At 36.8% G+C, this 22,429-nt stretch overlaps 1 protein-coding gene across 8 annotated transcripts in view; it reads right to left on the bottom strand.

The window, feature by feature from the left end:
- The window catches only part of C6H8orf34 (chromosome 6 C8orf34 homolog), a 361,855-nt gene that overhangs the window by 271,826 nt on the left and 67,600 nt on the right, over positions 1-22,429 (bottom strand). For 4 of the 8 annotated variants that reach the window (XM_047783787.1, XM_047783785.1, XM_047783789.1 and 1 more), the window contains exons 2-4: positions 18,961-19,108; positions 13,414-13,545; positions 890-1,018 (exon numbers count right to left, since the gene is read on the bottom strand). In XM_047783787.1, the coding sequence (XP_047639743.1) occupies positions 890-1,018; positions 13,414-13,545; positions 18,961-19,108 (409 nt within the window). Of the gene's footprint in view, positions 1-889; positions 1,019-13,413; positions 13,546-18,960; positions 19,109-22,170; positions 22,332-22,429 lie in introns of those variants that run through there. The other 4 variants (XM_047783793.1, XM_047783792.1, XM_047783791.1 and 1 more) reach the window with 4 other exon arrangements.

A 22,429-nucleotide genomic window follows, 5' to 3' on the forward strand; every position in this document is an offset into this window, starting at 1 on the left:
ATTTAACAGTTTTTTAACATTCCATAACAACAAAAACAAAAAATTTCAGTGAGGCCACAGCATTAATATGCTTCTAAAGGAACCTAATTTTTAAAACCGAGAGATAACGGAAGAACCAGAGAAAGACAGAAATACCTTGAACTCACTACTAAAGCCATAAAGTATATATGTATTTCCACATATATAGAATGCATTTATCAAATCAAAACAATTGTTTGATTGTCTACTCTCATGACAATAAAATTTAAAATTTTTACCTGAAATACATCACTTTAAACCTTCCCACATATCAGGAGGAGAAAGAATCATGTCTTTTTGATTTGGAAGTAAGAGGACCAATGATTTACCTGAGGTTATTCACCTCATAGGTGACAGAGCAAAACTTCTAACCCAGGCCCTTGGATTAGAAATCACTGCTTTTATAAAGAGGAATGTTGCTAGGCTCTGAAAGGATTCTAAGAAGAATCTGGCCCAGTCACTCTCCTTAAAAAGTTCAGAGACATCAAAAACTCAACAGAAGCAACACAGAGGTACATTACCTGGGATGAAACAAAACAACTGGGTTCAAAAGAGAAGACTGAATAAGATACCATCAGGTGTACAATTGACATGGGTAACTAACAGAGACCTTGTAGAGACTGGAATCAAACAGCCATTGGGGATGGGGGGGGGGGTCCTACAGCTCCTCCTACTCTATATAACCAGTCTTCCCATGAATTCTGGAACATGCAAGATCAGTCCCCAGTTTCATTCTCATGCCCTTAGAACTCTTCAACTTCCCATGGAATTGTAATCAAACTATTGGAAATAGGTTACTAGTAATAGCGAAGAATGTTTCTACTTTAATATTGGTTAGGAATTCCAATTATAATCAAGTAAATTAACTTACTTCGAGAGAGATTCTCAAGGGCTTTTCCCAGTTTCTTGCTCTCCTGAAGGATGTGGTTCAATTCATCAAAATCACGGCTTTCTGGTTTAGTCCGCCAGTTCCACTTAGGATGATCTACTGACCTTGGCACTATGTTTAAAAAAAATGATTACTTCATAAGCATGCTACATAAGAAAAAAAAATTACTATTCATGATTATGTGAAAGATTGTATCAAGATCAGTGTAAGAATAAAAATGTTTTGTCTTGGAAATGGTTTTCTTATGAGCAAACAGAGGGAAGGTTACAAAGTTAGGTGTTAAGAAATGTTTTAACTGAGCAAGTAAGGAAAGTGCGACAGTGTTTGCAGAAAAAAGAAAATTCAGGTACTGATTTAAAACTAATAATGTCTATAATTTAGGGAAAAATACACAAAGTATATTTTATATTATGTCTTATCAGCTTAAAAAATAATTGCTACCTTCCTCATGAGCAATTAGTTAAGTGTTTTTAAGAATTTCTCATGAACTTCTGATAAAACACAGAAGACTAAATATTTGTGTTTATCTTCACTTTCCCTCAAATTCCCACTAAAATTATATTATGGTATTTTTCTTTTGTCAAAGAATTGATTGAACAAGGAGAGAAGATATTAATAGTCAAGAAAAAGTAGCATTTTTTTGGAAGATGCAAAATGAGCTGACGTGTGGTAAATGGACATAGCAAGTGGACTTAGAAGGTAGAGAATACAGAAACCTAGACCCTGAAGAGAGATATGCCAAAAAAAAAAGTGGACATTTCATACCATTTAAACATCAAAGCATCAATCGAGGATCAATGCCAAAGTAATATGGATATAAAATAATAAACATAATTGCCTTTAAGATTAGAAGGAACCATAAAATGTCTAGTACAATCCAAGGCATATTATCACAAAGTTTTATGACAGTGGCAATGAAGAAAACATCTTTAAAAGCTTTCAGGGACAAAAACTGCAAATCAAATTGTGATCAGACTTAATAGTGATGCTTGGCCCCAGAAGACATAGGGAAAATTCCTTCAAAATTCCAACTAAAGATTCCTTCTAACTTGGAATTTTATCCCCAATTAAAGAACCAATCAAGATACTTGTAAGGACTCAAAAATGCATCTGGCAAGCACTCTTTTTCAGAACACTCCTAATGGAGGTGGATCCACCAAAATAAATAAGTAAACTGAAAGGGGAGAGACTGGGATTCAGGAAACATAATCTTAAATGAGAAAAAGGAAAAGGGAATCCTCAGGATGACAGTAAAGGATGGTCTCAGCAGACAGCTGAGAGAAAGGTGGGAAACCGAGGAGTCAAGAGTGGAGCAAGAGGACAAAGGACTACAGGAGAGAAGTCTCTAAAACTCTTAAAATGAAATAAAGTATAAAATACAAACTAAAATAAGATAGAGAGATACTTGATGTGTTTGATCATACTGAGAGTGTTTATCACTTTAAGGCAGGGTGAAGCATTCGTAATGGGCACAGAGAAAGCAAAGCAAAGAGAAAAACAAGCCAATTATTAATTCTGGAAACGGATTAATATTTGGCTATCTTATGGTTTTACTGTGAAAAAGACTGATACAATCATAAAAATATCAATGTAAAGTATCTATTAAGCAATAACTGAAATCTCTGCCTGTCTGTACTGTGAGGATGTGATGGGCCCCAGGTACAAAGCACAAAATCTTGAAGCAGGTCAAGAGAAGATGCCTCAAATTTAAAAACTAAAAGAGAACTATGTAAGTACCTTGTATATTTAGATATGTAGATCTATGTACCAAAAGAAACAACTAAGTTAAAAGTGGTTCCATATTAGAAGCAGAACAGGAGAAAAAGAACACTGTTGCCTTGTGGTACTAATTTGCCTTTTAAACCACATATATTTTTGTTTTGATAAAAGTAAAATTTAAAAATATTTATACGGTAAGGCTGTAGGAAAGACAGCTTCAAACTATTGAAAACATTTTTCTGCCACCTTGTTAAAAGTAATTTAGAAATATTTACTATAATAAAGCACATACTGGAGTTCCCACCATGGCTCAGCAGTTAACGAACCTGACTAGGATCCATGAGGATGCGGGTTCAATCCCTGGCCTCGTTCAGTGGGTTAAGGATCCAGCGTTGCCATGAGCGGTGGTGTAGGTCGCAGACACGGCTCAGATCTGGCATTGTTGCAGCTGTGACATAGACTGGCAGCTGCAGCTCCAACTGGACCCCTAGCCTGGGATCCTCCTTATTCTGTAGGTGCTGCCCTAAAAAGCAAAAACAACAACAACAACAAAACCAACAAAAAAAAACCCCAAAAACAAGCCTGGCAATCTTATTATATTATTAATATTATAATCTCTGGAAAATAATCATAAACAAATGGTAACACTCAAACTTATGTATATATTTACAAGGAAGCTTATTTTATAAAGGCAAGCTGCTTAAGAATGTGTAAAGTTTAAAGCCAGTTTTATAAAGCAAATCAACTCACAAATATTTTATATTGGTTTATACAAAGAAAAGGATGTAAAAAGTTGCAAACTATTTCAAAGGATATGAAAAGATATGAACTATTTCTGAGAGAGTAGAATTTAAGGGAGAGTGACTATCTTTCAACAGGCTTGTATTTTTTCCATTGACAAAATAAGCAAATATTACTTCCATAATTTAAATAAATCTAAACTTAAAAATGCAGCTGCTTCCTCTGTGTTTCTTTGTTTAGGGACTCTAGGATGGAGACGTCAGCTAACCTCAACACACCAATATTCAAGCAATGGAAAGTGGAAGCAGTGATTGTAACCAATAGTTCTAGAAAACAATTCAAGGCATACCACTCATTCCCCAAGAGACCTCCAGGGGACAAGCCAAGGCACAAGGACAAGAAACTCAGAAGAGGAAGGAGAGAAAACAATACTTGTACTGGATCCTTCAAAGCATTTATTAGCACTTTTGTTAACCTTGTTTGAATAGCTTCTCTAATCTGCATTATTACATTATCAAATTTTCCTGGAAATAACCATAATATCCTATCAAGATTTCTTTTTTAAAAAAAAACTAAAAAAAAAAAAAAACATAGATTTTTTTTCCTGTTTTCTAATCAATCCCAGTCAACGTTTCCAGATAATGAGAAGACAGGTCCCCTGCCTGCCCCAGTAGCCTGTGCAGACCATCTGAATGCATCCACATTAGACAAGGCCAGGTGAGACCAGCAGAAGTGCCTAGACAATTTACTGATCCATGAGACATTATACATTGTTGTTTTAAGCCACTGAGTTTTGGGGAGGTTATACGCAGTATTATAGAGAAATGAAATGACACCCAAGCACCTCTTCTCAGCAACTTTTGAGAGAAACTAAGATAAAGTTCTTTTTATATTTTTGTAGCTTGTGACAATTTTCTACATACGTGATACCCAATATATCATGGGATCCAAATCTAGGGCAAGGAAAGCCACAGTAAAATCAGGGTCTAATCAAATATGCTAAATGATTTCAAGAGATTAAAAACATTTTGATAAATAATGTTAGGAGATTTGGGAGGTCATCAGCCCAGTATACAGACTCCAGATAGAATCTCTAAAGGTTTCTGGTGGATTAAAGACTTTGTTTGGGTCATACTTAATCTTAAAACTCATGGCTACAGTTTAAATACATTTTCTAAAACATACCCTCAGGAGACACAGAAAACAGCAGAACAGTATCAAAAACGTCATATGACCCATATGAGGTGAAAGAACCTGAGGTCAGGACAGTCTGCACCATCACTGAGGCAAAATTCACCCCCAGTGTAGAAGCACTTCCACAGAACTGTGTAGATGGGGATGCTCCATTCAATCACAATGATGTAGTTAATTCACGAACAGCTTACTGTATACTGACCAGGGCTTATTCTGAACAATTCTTTATTAGTCAACTCTGACTCTCTGAGACCTCTACCAAGGGTCTCCACTTGCAGGTTAAAATAATAATAAATCTACTGTTTCCTCCAAATGGCTTTTGAGATACTGTTTATCCATTTCTTTTTGAACCAAAATAACTTCAATTATTTAGATCTTTCTATTCTATTTTCTAAAAATTAATAAATGCTGATACTCTTTTTTTTTTCTTTTTAGGGCCACACCTGCATCATATGGAAGTTCCTGGGCTAGGAGCTGAATCAGAGCTGTAGCTGATGGCCTACACCATAGCAACAGCAACACAGGATCCAAGCCACATCTGCAACCTATGGCACAGCTTGAGGCCAACACCAGATCCTTAATCCACTGCGGGAAGCTAGGGATCAAACCCACATCTTCATTGACAGTTATGTCAGGTTCTTAACCCACTGAGCCACAATAAGAACTCCAATCCTAATATTCTTATCTGACAGTTCCACCTAACTACTACACTTTCACTTAAAATATGCCAGAATTCCCAGTACTAGTTATGATATACTTAAAATTGATAAAAGCAAAATTACTTCACGTATCCTACCGTCCAAATTTCCATATTATGATTTTAAGACACTGTGTTGCCATCTTCCTTCTCTTATATTTATATAACTTGAGTTTTCTATACACATGCAGAGTCCTTTCATTTTTTTCCCCAGGAATAGTACCAAATATACAACTATTTCCTTTTGCATATTCTGTGCTAAATGCAACATTTAAAAAAGAGAGAGAGAGAGAGAAATACTCCCCCAAATGCAAAAGCATAAAGAAAATTACTGAGCATTAGTTTTAACTGAAGCTAATGTACTCACCTCCATTTTCTCATCTGCATCACAGATTTGAAATGGCTATAAAAGAATCAGGGCACACTATCATGCACAGGAGATTGACAGACAAATGCCCTTTTGGTCCTTTCTGCCAAGTCCCTACTCATTCCTCAACTATTCCACCAGAAACACCATTCCACTAATAGCAGAAATGCTTGAACCATATAGGAAAAAAACTGTATCAAACCCTATTTGTCATATTTTTCCTCTATGACAAACCACAATGGAAAACTAATGTTATCCTGCAGATCTCTGTACCTATACCAGCTTTCATTGTATAAGATGCTATTTTTTGTTATCTGAAAAATGCGCAGCTTCTAAACTGTTATCTCCTGAGATGAGGACACATTTTAGCACTAATCTATCCTTAAATTCTCCTCATTTACTAATTTATTCAATCATTTGTACAGCACAAACTATGTGTGAGGCACTGTCCTAGGTTCTGGGAGTGAACCAGTAGGAATGTGTGTCACAAAATTCCCTGTACTTGTGGAGATGACATTCTACTGGAGCCCACAATCTATTGGCTAAACTAAAAGGTTATTTTGTTCTTCACCAAACTAACATAATTAATATATAGTATCTATTTTAAAGTAAGCTTTAACAATAAACATCTTTTCTAATAAATGTTAATGATACGAACCCCATATAAAAGTTAATGACTATTGTCTTTTTTCCTTTTAAAAACAACCCCTTCAAAAATTTTTTATATTTATTACATAAACATTTCTGCCAGACAATATTTTAGTTAAGAAAATATCTTTTATTCTAGAAGTGTTCTTACTCAGTTTTGTTTTAAAATAAGAAATTGACATAAATTTTGTCAAGTACGATTCAAATATTATTTGAAATGTCATATGACTTCTCTTACTTCATCATCTGTATAATGTACCAACATGCACACAACTTCAGTCCCCAAAGGAGAATATTGTTTGAAGAAATAATGACTGAAGGATATTCTGTGAAAATGGTAACCAAAGAGAGCAAGAGTGGCTATACTAATGTCAGACAAAACAGACTTGAAGACAAAACGTTGCAAGACAAAGAATATTATATACAGATAAAAGAATCAACCAGTCAAGAAGATTTAACAATCATTTAACACATACATACCAAAAAACAGAGCCCCCAAAATATGAATCAAACATCGACATAACTGAGGGTATAAATAGAATTCTATAATAGTTGGGGACTCTAATAATCCACTGTCAATAATGGATAGAACTAAACAGATCAACAAAGAAACAGAGTACCTGAACAACACCATAGACACATTAGATCTAACAGACATATACAGAACATTTCATCGAATAACAGCCATACATCTTCTTCTTAAGTGCACATGGAATAATCTCTAGTATAGACCATATGTCAGACCACAAAATAAATGTCAACAAGTTTTGAAATACTTAAATCATAAAAGTATCTTCTCTGGCCTCAATGGAATGAATGTGGGATAAAAAAGCAAGAGAGAAACCAAAAAATTCAAAAATATAATAAAATTAAACAACACACTCTTAAACAATCAATGAGTGAAAGAAGAAATCCCAACAGAAATTAGAAATTATCTTGAGACAAATGAAAATGAAAACACAACATACCATTAACTTATATGACACGGCAATGGTGGTGCGCAGGTGGGAATTTATAACTGTAAAGTCCACATTAAAGAGGGAGAAAGAGAATATCAATAACCAATCTTTATACCTTAAAGAAACAGAAAAAGAAGAGCAAACTATACCCAACCTAGATATAAATAATATTAGAATATACATAAATAAAATAGAAGATACAAATGTAATAGAGAAAATCAACAAAACCAAAAGTTGATTCTTAGAAAAAGATTTCAAAAATTAACAAACCTGTAGCTAGATGGACAAAGAAAAAAATGAAGGTTCAAGTTACTAGAAGAGGAAATGTGATCAAGAAGTCACTACAGACTTTACAGAATTTTTTTTTTTTTCCGTTTTAGGACCACACTTGTAGCATATGGAGGTTCCCACGCTAGGGGTCAAACTGGAGCTGCAGCCACCAGCCTACATACACCACAACCACAGCAACACCAGATCCAAGCCACATCAGCAACCTCCACCATAGCTTGTAGCAATGCAGGATGCTTAGCACACTGAGCAAGGTGCCAGGGATCAAACCTGCATCCTCATGGATACCAGTTTCAGGTCCTTAATCCTCTGACCCACAACGGGAACTCTGCAGAACTGTTTTCAAAAAGGATTATAAGGGAATATTATGAACACCTTATCCCAACAAATTGGACAACCTGGATAAAATGGAAAAATGCCTAAAAACAAAACATCAAAAGTTACTCAAGAATAAACAAAAAAAAATCTATAGCAAGTAAACACACTGAATCAATACTCAAACACCTCACAACAAACTCAGGCACAGGATTCCCCTCGTGGTATAGCAGGTTAAGGATCCGGCATTGTCACTGCAGCAGCTTGGGTCCCTGCTGTGGTATGGATTCAATCCCTGGCCTAGGAACTTCCACATGCTGCCAGTCTGGAAGGAAAAAAAACAAGTCAAGCACAAGACAAGGAGGCTTACTGGCTTACTGGCTCATTCCACCAAACATTTAAAGAAGAATTAACACCAGTCCTTCTCAAACACTTGCAAAAAATAGAAAAGGAAAGAACATATCTTAACTCATTTTACAAAGCCAGCATTGCCCTGACACAAAAGATAAAGATAAAACCAGAAAACTACACACTATCTTTTCTAAATATAGATGTAAAAACCCTCAACAAAATAAGAGCAAATCAAATTCAGCAGCATATTAAGAAGATTATACAAAAAAAAAAAAAAGGATTATGTGTCATGACCAAATGGGATTTATCCCATGAATGTAAAATTTATTTAATATAAAATTAGTGTAATAATCACATTAATAGAACAAATTTTAAAATGTATGATTGTCTTCACTGATGAAGAAAAGGCTTTTGACAAAATCCAACATTTTGTCATAATCAAAATCCCCAACAAACTAGGAGTAGAAAGGAATTTCTTTCCTTTCCATAAATATAATAAATGATATTTATGAAAAACTCACAGCTAACATCTGGAGAATGGTAAAATAATAGAAAGTTTTCCCCTTAAAATGAAGAACTAGAAAGGACTGCCTGCTTTCATCACTTCTATTAAATACTATTAAATTTTACAGACTGAGCAAGTAGGCAAGAAAAACAAACAGCATCCAAATTGGAAAAGAAAAAATAAAACTCTACCTTCAGACAGCATGAAATTACATGTAGAATAGCCTAAAGAATACACAAAAACATGGTTACAACTAATAACAAGTTCAGCAAAGTTGCAGTATATAAGATCAACACTTGAAAATCAGTTGCATTTCTAAATTCTACCAATGAAGAACCAGAAAAAGAAAATAAGAAATACTCCATTTACCACAGCACATAAAAGAATAAAATACTAAGGGATAAACTTAACCAAGCTGCAGGTCTAGCACACTTAAAAGTACAAAACAATGTTTAAGGAAATTAACAAAGACCTAAATAAATGTAAAGGCAACCGATGTTCATGGGCCAGAATCCTTAAGAGTGTTAAGATCACATAATCTCAAAGTGATCTATCAACAGAAATGACTTCCCATTAAAATCTCAATGACCTTTCTTTTGCATACATGGAGAAGCTGTTCCTAAAAATCATATGGAATTATTAAGGAACATAGATAGCCTAAAGATAATCTTTAGGGGAAAAAATCCCAAAGTTCAAGTACTCAATTTTTAAACAAGGGTGCCAAGACCATTTAATGGGTTAAAAATAGTGTTTTGTAAAAGGCAAAAGATTTATACTATCTGAAGAGAAAACTGAATATCATAAAAACACTCCCTATAAATAAAAGCCCAGGACCAGATGGCTTCACAGGCAAATTCTACCAGACATACAAAGAAGATCTGGTGCCCATCCTCCTTAAACTTTTTCAAAAGGTTGAGGAAGAAGGAACACTCCCAAAGACATTCTATAATGCCACCATCACCCTAATTCCAAAACCAGGCAAAGATACCACCAAAAAAGAAAACTGTCGGCCAATATCTGTGATGAATATAGACACAAAAATTCTCAACAAAATTTTAGCCAACCGAATCCAATGACATATTAAAAAGATCGTACACCATGACCAGGTGGGGTTCATCCCAGGTTCATAAGGATGGTTCAACACAAGCAAATCAATCAATGTCATACACCACATTAACAAAAGAAAAGTCAAAAACCATATGATCTCAATAGATGCAGAGAAAGCATTTGACAAAGTCCAACACCCATTCATGATCAAAACAATTGCCAAAGTGGGTATAGAGAGAACACTCCTGAACATAATCAAAGCCATTTATGACAAACCACAGCAAATATAATAAAATACTCAATGGAGAAAAACTGAAAGCCTTCTCACTCAAATCTGGAACAAGACAGGGAGGGAATGCCCACTCTCACCACTGCTCTTCAACATAGTTTTAAAAGTCCTAGCCACAGCAATTAGACAAACAAAAGAAATAAAAGGCAACCAAATAGGAAGAGAAGAGATAAAACTGTCACTGTATGCATACAACATGATACTACACATAGAAAATCCTAAGGACTCAATCCCAAAACTACTGGAACTGATTAATAAATTCAGCAAAGTAGCAGGATATAAGACTAACATTCAGAAATCAGTCGCATTTCTGTATACCAACAATGAAATATTAGAAAAGAATACAAAAACACGATACCTTTTAAAATTGCACCTCACAAAATCAAATACCTCGGAATACACCTCACCAAGGAGGTAAAGGACTTATATGCCGAGAACTATAAAACATTAATCAAGGAAATCAAAGACGATGTAAAGAAATGGAAAGATATTCCATGTTCATGGATTGGAAAAATCAGTATTGTAAAAATGGCCATACTATCCAAAGCAATCTACAGAGTCAATGCAATCCCTATCAAATTACCCATGACATTTTTCACAGAACTAGAACAAACAATCCAAAAATATATATGGAACCACAAAATACCCAGAATTGCCAAAGCAATCCTGAAAAACAAAAACCAAGCAGGGGGCATCACTCTCCCAGACTTCAAGAAATATTACAAAGCCACAGTCATCAAAACAGTGTGGTACTGGTATCAAAACAGACAGACCGACCAATGGAACAGAATAGAGAACCCAGAAATAAACCCTGACACCTATGGTCAATTAATCTTTGACAAAGGAGGCAAGAGCATAAAATGGGAAAAAGAAAGCCTATTCAGCAAGCATTGCTGGGAAACCGGGACAGCTGCATGCAAAGCAATGAAATTAGAACACACCCTCACACCATGCACAAAAATAAACTCAAAACGGCTGAAAGACGTAAATATAAGACAAGACACCATCAAACTCCTGGAAGAGAACCTAGGCAAAACACTCTCTGACATCAACCTCATGAATATTTTCTCAGGTCAGTCTCCCAAGGCAACAGAAATAAGAGCAAAAATAAACCAGTGGGACCTAATCAAACTGACAAGCTTTTGCACAGCAAAGGAAACCCAAAAGAAAACTAAAAGACAACTTACAGAATGGGAGAAAAGAGTTTCAAACGATGCAACGGACAAGGGCTTGATCTCTAGAATATACAAGCAACTTATACAACGCAACAGCAAAAAAGCCAACCACCCAATGGAAAAATGGGCAAAAGACCTGAATAGACTGTTCTCCAAGGAAGATATACAGATGGCCAACAAGCACTTGAAAAAATGCTCAACATCGCTGATTATAAGAGAAATACAAATCAAAACTACCATGAGATACCACCTCACACCAGTAAGAATGGCCATCATTAAGAAGTCCACAAATAACAAGTGCTGGAGGGGGTGTGGAGAAAAGGGAACCCTCCTGCACTGCTGGTGGGAATGTAAGCTGGTACAGCCACTATGGAGAACAGTTTGGAGATACCTTAGAAATCTATCCATAGAACTACCATATGACCCCACAATCCCACTCTTGGGCATATATCCGGACAAAACTCTACTTAAAAGAGACACATGAACCCGCATGTTCACTGCAGCAGTATTCACAATAGCCAAGACATGGAAACAACCCAAATGTCCATCGACAGATGACTGGATTAGGAAGATGTGGTATATATACACAATGGAATACTACTCAGCCATAAAAAAGAACGACATAATACCATTTATAGCAACATGGGTGGAACTAGAGACTCTCATATTGAGTGAAATAAGTCAGAAAGAGAAAGACAAATACCATATGATATCACTTATAACTGGAATCTAATATACAGCACAAATGAACATTTCCACAGAAAAGAAAATCATGGACTTGGAGAATAGACTTGCGGCTTCCCAGAGGGAGGGGGAGGGTGTGCGAGGGATTGGGAGCTTGGGGTTATTGGATGCAATCTATTGCTCTTGGAATGGATTTACAATGAGATCCTGCTGTGTAGCATTGAGAACTGTGTCTAGATACACTGCAACAGAACAATGGGAAGAAAAAGAATGAACACATGTATGTATAACTTGGTCCTCATGCTGTACATGGGAAAAAATAAAAAAATAAATAAAAATAAAATAAATAAATAAATAAATAAAAATAGTATTTTGAACAAATGATGGTGTTCAACAAGTCGACAAGTCAATATTCACATATTAGAATGAATTTAGACCCCTACCTTATAAACAAAAATTAACTCAAAATGAATGAAAGGTCTTAATTTAAGAACTTAAAAAACATAAAACTTTAGAAGAAAACATAGAGGTAAATCTTTATGCTCTCAGATTAGGCAAAAGTTTCCTAGATATGACACCAAAAACACAGGGAAAAAAAGAGGAGAAAAACAGATCCCAGTTAGCATATAATGATTTTTCAAATTTCTCAAACAAATATAAATATTTTCTACCTGTTCCTTTCTCTTTTGTTAAAATGAAAATCAAACATCTTACTTTGTAATGAGCATAAGAAATTTATCTGGAAGAACAGCTTATAAGTTCTTGCTACAGGATCCTAATATACAATATGTTTATACATATGTGGTGATAGCAGAGCACTGGAAAAACCCAGTGGCTACTCAAGCAGTGGAAAAGCAGAAGGAGCATTGAGAGAGAAGGGGCACTGATCATCCTGGGAGAGAGAATCAGTATATGGGCTTCAGCAATAAATGAGCAGGGCTTTCCAGAGATCCCAGATAATTTTTTTTTTAACTTTGTTAAATGTTTTGGATAGAAGTGTGCTGTATAGCACAGGGAACTCTACCCAATATTCTGTGATAATCTATACGGGAAAAGAATCTGAAAAACAATGGATGCATCTATATGAATAACTGAATCACTCTGTCGTACAGCAGATATTATCACAACATCATAAATCAACTATGCTTCAATAAAACTTAAAAAAACATCTTTCCTTTCCCTCTAAAGTATTTACTTTGCTTGTAAGTACTTTATTACATGTAGGGTTGGTGCTGCTCTGAATGCGATAAAATACTGTAACTGTTATGAGAGGCAAGGGACTCACTCCACCAAATTTACACTCTTATAAGATTATACCCGGGTTTAAATCATTTACACATGCTTGAGAATATGTGTGAGTAGTTATAAATAAAGCTCAATGTGAACGCTGAAACAAATATGAAATTCATTAGAAACTGCCAGAAATATCAGGTTTAAAAAAATGGCTTCAATTCTTACCTTTTTTTCTTTTCCTAATACACACACACTTACATACATTAAGTAATATTTGAATGACAAACTCCTTACATGATTTTGATTCTGGTGATGGTGGAGAAATGTTAGACACAGCAAGGTCACTTTTTGACTTTTTAGGTTTCTTTGCATTTAATTGCCAGGGTTTATCATAGTTTCTGAAATCCCTTCTTGTTGCTTTATGTTCTGTTAAAACAAGCAAACAAACAAAATATATAAACAATAAATGATTTCATGATTGATCAAAAACTAAACCCTTGGAGTAATTAGATATACTTGCAAACACTATGTCACTCATATTAAAATAATGCAAATGTCTCAAAGTATTGCTTGCTTTATTTCCCCTGTAAATTTGAGTTTTGAATTTGATATGAATTAGTTTATATAGTGATATGATTAAGATCATGTTAAACTGTGAAATTATTTGAAAGTCTTTTTGAGGCACAGACTACTTAAAATAACATTCTTTAAACCGGTGTCATGGAATAAAGCATTGTATTATGTGGTAAATAAAAACTAAAGGTTTAAGTAAATTTTGCTTATCTGATGTTATCTTATCTGTTATTCATTATGACACATAAAACCACTGATAGTCACCTCTATTTCTTCCATAGTATCACTCATTTTTTTCCACTGTTCTATTTAAGAAAGAGTAGTTCAATCAATTTTACCAAAAGCTATAGGTCCCCTTTAAAGATGGTCCTTGTCATAACAACTCCCCGATGAAATGATCTTTCCAGGAGCTCATCGTTCATGCCTACTTTGCATTATATATTTTTAGACAGATTGATCTCCATGGAATTTTTTCTTCTCTAATCTCAGGGCATTACATTTCCTCTTCCCCATAATCACCCATCTAACTATTCCTTCTCTGTCTTATTCACTGCCTCATCTTCCTCTTTCATCTATGTGACATTCCTTAGTTTCCTTCTGTCTTCTTGTTTAAACATTTTCAAATCATCCTAGCTCTATGGATGACTCATAAATCTTTCTCTGGATACCCACTTATAAATATCAAATAGACCTCATGAAATATTACAGGGATTCCTCAAATCTTCATGTTAAGTTCGTACTTAATGAGCTGTTATTCAATTTTTCTATTTCCAATATACCATTAATACCAAAAGAGGCACAAATATTCTAAAACACTAGGAACAGAAACACTGGTCTACATTCTGCCAGAACCCAGGAATCTCCATAGACAGAATTTCCATAGGTAGGATTAAGACAAAAGACAGGCATATCAGAAAGAGACTGAAAATTTTCTAGACATCCACAATGCCTTCCCCTACCTCAGATTTGTCTCCTTATGTTTCTGACAATCAGAATTTGTCTTTTCTACATCCAACCTAGGACTATAATTTATTCTACTGCAACACAGGTAAAGGGATAAAGAATCATGGTCGTAAAACACAGCATGTTATGATACAAAGAAAAACTAAAATCAGCCAGAGAAGAATGATACACTGGATTTTGTGGCTTCTTTTTTTAATTCTCCACTACTGGCAAGAAAAAAAAAACAACAACATTATTTCAAATAATCTAGCAATGATATTGCTCTTATCTAGATGGCTGAAAAGAGATAAGAAACAGAATGATATTCATCAGTTAGCAGAGACCTACAGAATTTGACTCATACTGGAAATTTAGTGGCAGCCATGACTTCACCTGTCTCTCTAATAAAAGTTTTGAAAACTAACTAAATGGTTTCAAGCTATAAGGTAAGGGAATAAAAACTAAGAGTTTATTTACACTACTGACAAACCTAAAACTAGACAGAACGCTCCTCATTTAAATTCGAATAAACAGAAAATAAATATCATTTTAAAGAAAAGAATTCAACATAAAAAAAACCAAGAATACAGCATTCAAGAGATGAAGGAAATTAATAGTTTGGGGAATGACTTACTATGAAAAAAACCTTTAAATTTTAGAATCTGGCTATTTTGTCTTCTCAATAAAAAAGCAGACTCGGAGTTCCCGTCGTGGCGCAGTGGTTAACGAATCCGACTAGGAACCATGAGGTTGCGGGTTCGGTCCCTGCCCTTGCTCAGTGGGTTAACGATCCGGCGTTGCCGTGAGCTGTGGTGTAGGTTGCAGACGCGGCTTGGATCTCGTGTTGCTGTGGCTCTGGCGTAGGCCGGTGGCTACAGCTCCGATTCAACCCCTAGCCTGGGAACCTCCATATGCCGCGGGAGCGGCCCAAGAAATAGCAACAACAAAAAAAAAAAAAAAAAAAAAAAGCAGACTCTACGAAACAAAAGAAATGAGAAAAGAGATAGGCTAACCCACCTATAATAACATAACTGCTAAGAGAAATTACAGAAAATAAGGAAATACAGGAAGCTAAAATGCAGTATGTACAATGACTTGAATGAAACTTTGGTGACCTCTTAATCCTTTAACACTCCATACACTGAGCCTCCTACTTCACTATCTTCAACCCTCAGGAGCTTCACTTCCCTGAACTTCAGACAACCCCAAACTTAGACCACTCACAGGACCTTATCATCTGGAATCACTCCACTTCAAAAGTCTTAATCCCAAATATCACAGTTTCCCTGTCCTTCTCAATCTTTCTTATTTTCCCTGCACCTCCCCTTACACTGGCCTCTTAAAGATCTTTCTTTAGCTGTCTGATTTGCTTCTTATTTCTAAACTGTTTCCTTGCTCCCTGTGGCTCTCACACAGCACCATGTGCTTTGATCACCTGCACAACTTACCCACAAATATCCTCCACTCCTTTTGCAAAACTGTTCTGCACCTTCCATCCTCCCTGTGGTACAACCACAGTTCTCATCAGTCTCCCAAAGTGCTTCTCAGCACCTCTCCCGGTACTCCTGGGCACTGTGGGGGGAAATCACAATCTTGCCCATGGTTTTCAGGATTAATTCATGACCTGAACTTCAGATAAGCCCCTGAACTGCTTCAGTCTTTATTTTCCTTTGCCAACTCTTTTTTTCTTCCCCTTGGTTACTTTTCACAATTAGTATCACTCACTTCAATCTCCATTATTCAATCCCCAAACCTCTTCTTCTCTGCAAACAACCTCACTTCTTAATAAACAGGCAAGATTTAAGGCAAAAGGTATTTCACACTCCCCTTCTCCCAGCCCATCATCTACTCTAAATCTGACCACAACCTCTTCCATTCTTCATCTCTCATGGTTTTAATGCATAAGAACCTCAACACCACAACTTCGACTCCTGCCTTAACCCATCCCCAGAGTTTCAGGCTCACATCCAATAGCCTGCTGGAATGATTTACTTAGATGCCCCAAAGGAAATTCAAATTCATCCAAAGGAACTGGTGTTTGTAAATTGAGTCCTTTGTTCCCATCTTGCTCCATTAAGCAAATACTTAGGCCATTGCCCAAATCAGTAAACTGGGAATTATAATGTCTCTCTCCAAGCAATGAACCATTCAGTACCAGTCAGAATTCTAAAATGATCCCCCTGACCTCTGTCCCTTGATGTTATGCCCTAGATAATCCCCTCCCCTTGAGTGTAGACAGGACCTTTGACTTGCTTCAAACCAAAAGAATATGGCAAAGGTGATAGGGTGTGAATGCCAGGATTATGTTATATTACACGAGATTCCATCTTAGTAAACCTGAATATGAGAAATTCTTTTACTTGTCAAAGAAGTGAGCTGCCATATGCAGGAGTGACGTGGCAAAGAACTATGGAGTGTACCTATTTGCTGGCCCTGGCTGTGATCCAGAAAGAAAACAGGGACCTCAGTCATACGGTTGCAAGGAAATTGATTCTGACAAAAATCTGAATGAGTCTGGAAGCAGATTCTTTCTTAGTCTAGCCTCCAGATGAGAATGCAACCCAGCTAACACTCTGATTTGCAGCTTTGTGAGATTAAACAGAAGAGCTAGTTAAATCTTGCAGACTTCTGACCTGTGGAAACTGTGAGATTTTAAATATGTGCTGATTAAAGCCACGGTCTCTCCAGATACAATAATTTATAAATGTGGGCTCATATAAACTTCAATGGGCTCACAGAGGTTTATCTGGTCCACCTGTACAAGAAGGGTAGCTTTTTTGCACCTACAAACCAGAGTCTATGCCTAATACCCACCCTATTAAGAATATAACCCTCAGAAAATGAGGCCAATACAAACAAGCATTCCCTTTTGTGTGTGCCCAAAGCTCATACACCAGCATCCTGTACACTGCAGAGAACCTGTGTACAGATAACTAACACCAGAGTTGTCTACATTCTTCCCAGGATCCCTATCCCTACCCACTTTTGGCACCAATGTGAAAATACTGCCACAGAAGACCAAAATCCTTTCATAGATCCCATAAGAGCATGAAGAGAAAGAAGGCATCATCCCTGGGAAGCATCTGGAATCCTGTCAGTCAGATCACCAAGCGAGTTGGGCAAGGAATTCTCTATTTGAGCAGTAGGCCTGGAGGGATTTGGGTTTCGAAGTAAACACCAAACTAACAGACCAGTATAACTATAAAAGGCTATCCAGGAGCACATTTCATAAATATAGACTTATATCAAGTGTACTCAATATCTCACCCGTGCTTATTGATGAGGTAAGGCTACTGCGGACTTGGTAAGGCTGGTTCCCCAATATTTGGAGTAAATAAAGCTTCGTCAGGTTGAACTTACTACATAAGATAAAATTAGATAGTTCCCGTTGTGGCTCAGTGGGTTAAGAACCCGAGATGGTGTCCACGAGGATGCGAGTTCGATCCCTGGCCTCCGTCAGTGGGTTAGGATCCAGCATTGCCGTGAGGTGTGGTGTAAGTCGCAGACGCTGCTCAGATCCCGCATTGCTGTGCTGTGGTGTAGGCCGGCAGCTGCAGCTCCAATTCGACCCCTAGCCTGGGAACCTCCATATGCCGAAGAGTGCAGCCCTAAAATGACCAAAAATAACATAATAATAAAAAATTTGGAGTTTCCGTCGTGGCGCAGTGGTTAACGATTCCGACTAGGAACCATGAGGTTGCGGGTTCAGTCCCTGCCCTCGCTCAGTGGGTTGACGATCCTTGTTGCCGTGAGCTGTGGTGCAGGTTGCAGACGCGGCTCGGATCCCGCGTTGCTGTGGCTCTGGTGTAGGCTGGTGGCTACGGCTCCAATTAGACCCCTAGCCTGGGAACCTCCATATGCCGCGGGAGCGGCCCAAGAAATAGCAAAAAAAAAAAAAAAAAAATAGAGCTGAGGGCAATAGAGAATCACCACCTCTTCGGGCTTTAAAAAAAGGTAACTATAGAAATCTACTGTTTACCTTTCTACACAGAAGAGCTATAAGCTCTATAAGTAATTCAAATTCTTCATAAAAAGGTAAGAAATGAGTTAAGTTCAAAATAATTAGTGTGAGTTCACATGAAAGCTTTTCGTGCAAATATGAATCTTATTTCTATTCAAATTGAATACACAGATTCTCATGTTTTAAAGCATACGTAAATATTCAAATTCAAGAATGTTTTTGACAGATTTTAGCATATGTGTGAAGACCCTGATGAATACATGAAATCCAAGGTAACCATCTAGATTTACTTATAAAGAGAAAGACTTCTGCGAATTTTATATAACTGTATCAACATTCACTGTAAAATATATTTGTTCATTTACCTAATGTTTCACTTTCTGCCCAGAGAGCTGCAGATCCAGATAAAGTTCTCTGAAGCTGTCCACGGCTTCCTTGTTTAGACTGAAGATGGTCAATGAGAAATGGGATCGGCTGGTCAGGTGTCTCAGTTATTAACTTGGTCATTAATTCCTGAAGGCAGAGTAGTAGATGTATTATTTACATCTAATAATAACAGCAAATACACAACATATGTCTTACTTACTCTTGCCAGGAACTGCTCCAACTGCTTTATACAAAGCAACTAATTTAATCCTCATAACAATCTTTTCAGGCAGATATAAGTTATTGTCCTCATTTTGAGGAAGCTAAAGTGCAAAGAAGTAAACTGTGTTACACAGCTAATACATGGCAAAGCCAAGACATATTTATTTTCATTATGATATCTGTCCAAAAACATATTAGAAATTTAATCTAAATTCTTTTGAAAATTTATAGTCTAAGACTATTCAATTCCAGATTGCTATTTTGAGAGGTACCACTATACACTAAATTTTCAATAAACCTCACCATATGCCTTATATACCATCATTTTTCTTGCTTTATTGTATATAAATATCCACAAATGAAGAAAATGTTGGAATGAAAGAAACAAGTAACAAGTCACAGCTTGACAGAAACCAAAAAAATCTTAAACTGTTCTCCAACAGAAATTCCTTTTTCCAAAAGTCCTAATAGGTATTTGTTCTTTTTTGTTCCTTTCTTTCTTTTTTAATGAGTTAAGAAATGGAGAGTTCCATTTTGGGACAGATCTAACAATGCCTTAAACTGGGGAAAAACCTGCCTAAGGGCAATATCTACACATTGTTCTTGCCAGTCAGGAACAGTGCGAGCAAGCTACAATTTGTGGTCAGTTAAAATCCCCAAACTGTTTGTTCTCTTTTGAACAGCTGCCAAGTCACACGAATATCATTTTATGCTGTGTAACTGGGCTTGTGAACTTACATGCACCACTCTACATTCATATTAATCACACTTCATCTTGCTGCATTTAGCTCAGAATTCCAGTCCGGAATCTAATATCCAGCACAAATGAACATCTCAGAAAAGAAAATCATGGACTTGGAGAAGAGACTTGTGGCTGCCTGATGGGAGGGGAGAGAGTGGGAGGGATCGGGAGCTTGGGCTTATCAGACACAACTTAGAATAGATTTACAAGGAGATCCTGCTGAATAGCATTGAGAACTTTGTCTAGATACTCATGTTGCAACAGAAGAAAGGGTGGGGGAAAAAATGTAATTGTAATGTATACATGTAAGGATAACCTGACCCCCTTGCTGTACAGTGGGGAAAAAAAAAAAAAGAATTCCAGTCTGTCAATTGTCATTGTAAGTTCAGGTTCTGTGAGAGGCAGTGATTCTAATGATATACTGGATTTGGGGTACTAGGAATGTTAATTGAAGAGATGCTGGAAATTCCCCATCCCACTTTTTTTTTGGTGGCCTACTTCCTCTGTCTTGAATGCTCTTTTTTGGGATGGTCCAGATGGCTGGCTTATCATCCAGTCTTTAATGATACCTTCTTAAAAAGGCTTACCCTAACCAATCTCCCTAAGTTTTTATCATTTCATTATTTTATTTTCTTCACTTCATTTAGCACTCTCCAGAATGATCTTATTTAATATTTGCTCATCAGTTTGTACCTATCTCTCCTTCTCTCCTACTACAGGAGAACAAAGGCTGGCCTGGTTTGATCTCTACTCTCTCCATAGAGCCTAGATTCTACCTGGTTCATGGCTGGTATTGAAGAGAAGAATGTATCTTTGGTTTACTCACCACAGGTAAACATTAGAAATTAAAATCCCTTCTTGTCCTAATAAACAACAAGTAAAGCACCATAGATTTCTTAGCCCAGCAAAATATACCCTTCTGAATTCCAAGAAGAGAAACTGCTGCGATGTTTCAGAAATATTTGTTGACATTTACAATAATCTGTGAACACATGCATTTATCTGAGTAGAGGCTAAATGGATTTTGTAGGTAACAATATTTCAGGTTTGCTCTCAGAAACACAGATAAAATAATTCAAGGCATCTCAAAAATGTGTATACTGAACATAAAGCTGGAACTAAAAAGAAGAAAGGACTTCTACCATAAACACACTGAAGCAAAATATCTATTAGACAAATGTAAAACATTTTATGTTCTAAAAAAAACGGTATGCAAACAACTAGTTGGAGCACAGGTCTTCTTTACTTCTGTTAAAGTCTCAATTGTTATAGTTATGGCTTAAGAGATCATTCCCCTACATGGTAAAGCAATGCAGGATTCAATTAAAAACCAATTACAAATCAGTAGAACATCATTTAAAAACATTTTGGATTTTGCTTCTGTAGAAATATCCTATTTCAATTAACTGTACATTACATAAGCTATGAGAAAGTAGAAAAATAAACAGGAGGACTAACTAGATCCCTCTTGTCACAGAAGGCCTGGGGACTCCAAAAAAGTAAAATTAGGTCAGATAATAGGGCTTGAAAGTCACAGCAGTCTTTATCCTGAAACTTTTGAAGATCTCATGTACTTTTTTTTTTAATTTCAAGTTAGATGGAAAGTTGCTGAGTTTTTTTTTTCTTTTAAAATAAAGTGTCCTTATATTGTCTTTGAAAGATGGACCATACGATTACAATAGACCAAGTAATCACTGAGGCTTTTTAACATATCATCAAACTAGTAACCAGTTGTAGATAGATTTACATTCCATGAATGAATATATGAGCTTAAATACATAGGGCAAATATAATCATAAGCAAAGCGAAAATAGCCAGTTTGCAACAGTATCTTGGTTGAGCAAGACTCCAGCGCTAGATTATTTATAAGAGGAATTATCCTGCCTCTCACTCATGTATACTCACTGGCATTCGGACTTTAATGACTGAGAATTTGAACTTGACAGAAACCCCTTTCCCAGACAGAAACATTAAATCCTTACATTTGCGAAGATGTTATCAGCAATTTAAAAACGCTTGTTTACCCGAAGAGGACTGAGACCCATTGAGCTAAAACTGAGGTGCTGATAGACGACAGCAGTAATATCAGAGGGGAGAGAGAAACCCGACCGCAGAAAGTTTCACAGGGGCCGTTCACCCTAAGGAAAGAAGTATTCTAGAACAGCAGGCCAGGTCAGGGTCCGAGGCCCCACACCATTAAAAAAAAAAAGAAGAAGAAAAAGAGGCTCTCATTTACTATTCTTACTATGATTGTTAGCGCTAACCCACAGAGCGACGCTGCGCCGGCTTCCGCTATGGGACCACCTGTCGGCGCGCTGAGCTTCGGCGAGGAGACGTTCCAGTTGGGACGCCGGGCGGCGCCACAACAACGCGCTAGGTCCGGAACGCTGGATCTGGACGACGGCTCCCCCGCGCAGGCGCAGGCTCGGCGCAGGCTCGGCGCAGGCTCGGCGCAGGCTCGGCGCAGGCTCGGCGCAGGCTCGGCGCAGGCTCGGCGCAGGCTC

The sequence above is a fragment of the Phacochoerus africanus genome, chromosome 6 (assembly GCF_016906955.1).
Source record: "Phacochoerus africanus isolate WHEZ1 chromosome 6, ROS_Pafr_v1, whole genome shotgun sequence".
NCBI classification, from domain to species: domain Eukaryota; kingdom Metazoa; phylum Chordata; class Mammalia; order Artiodactyla; family Suidae; genus Phacochoerus; species Phacochoerus africanus.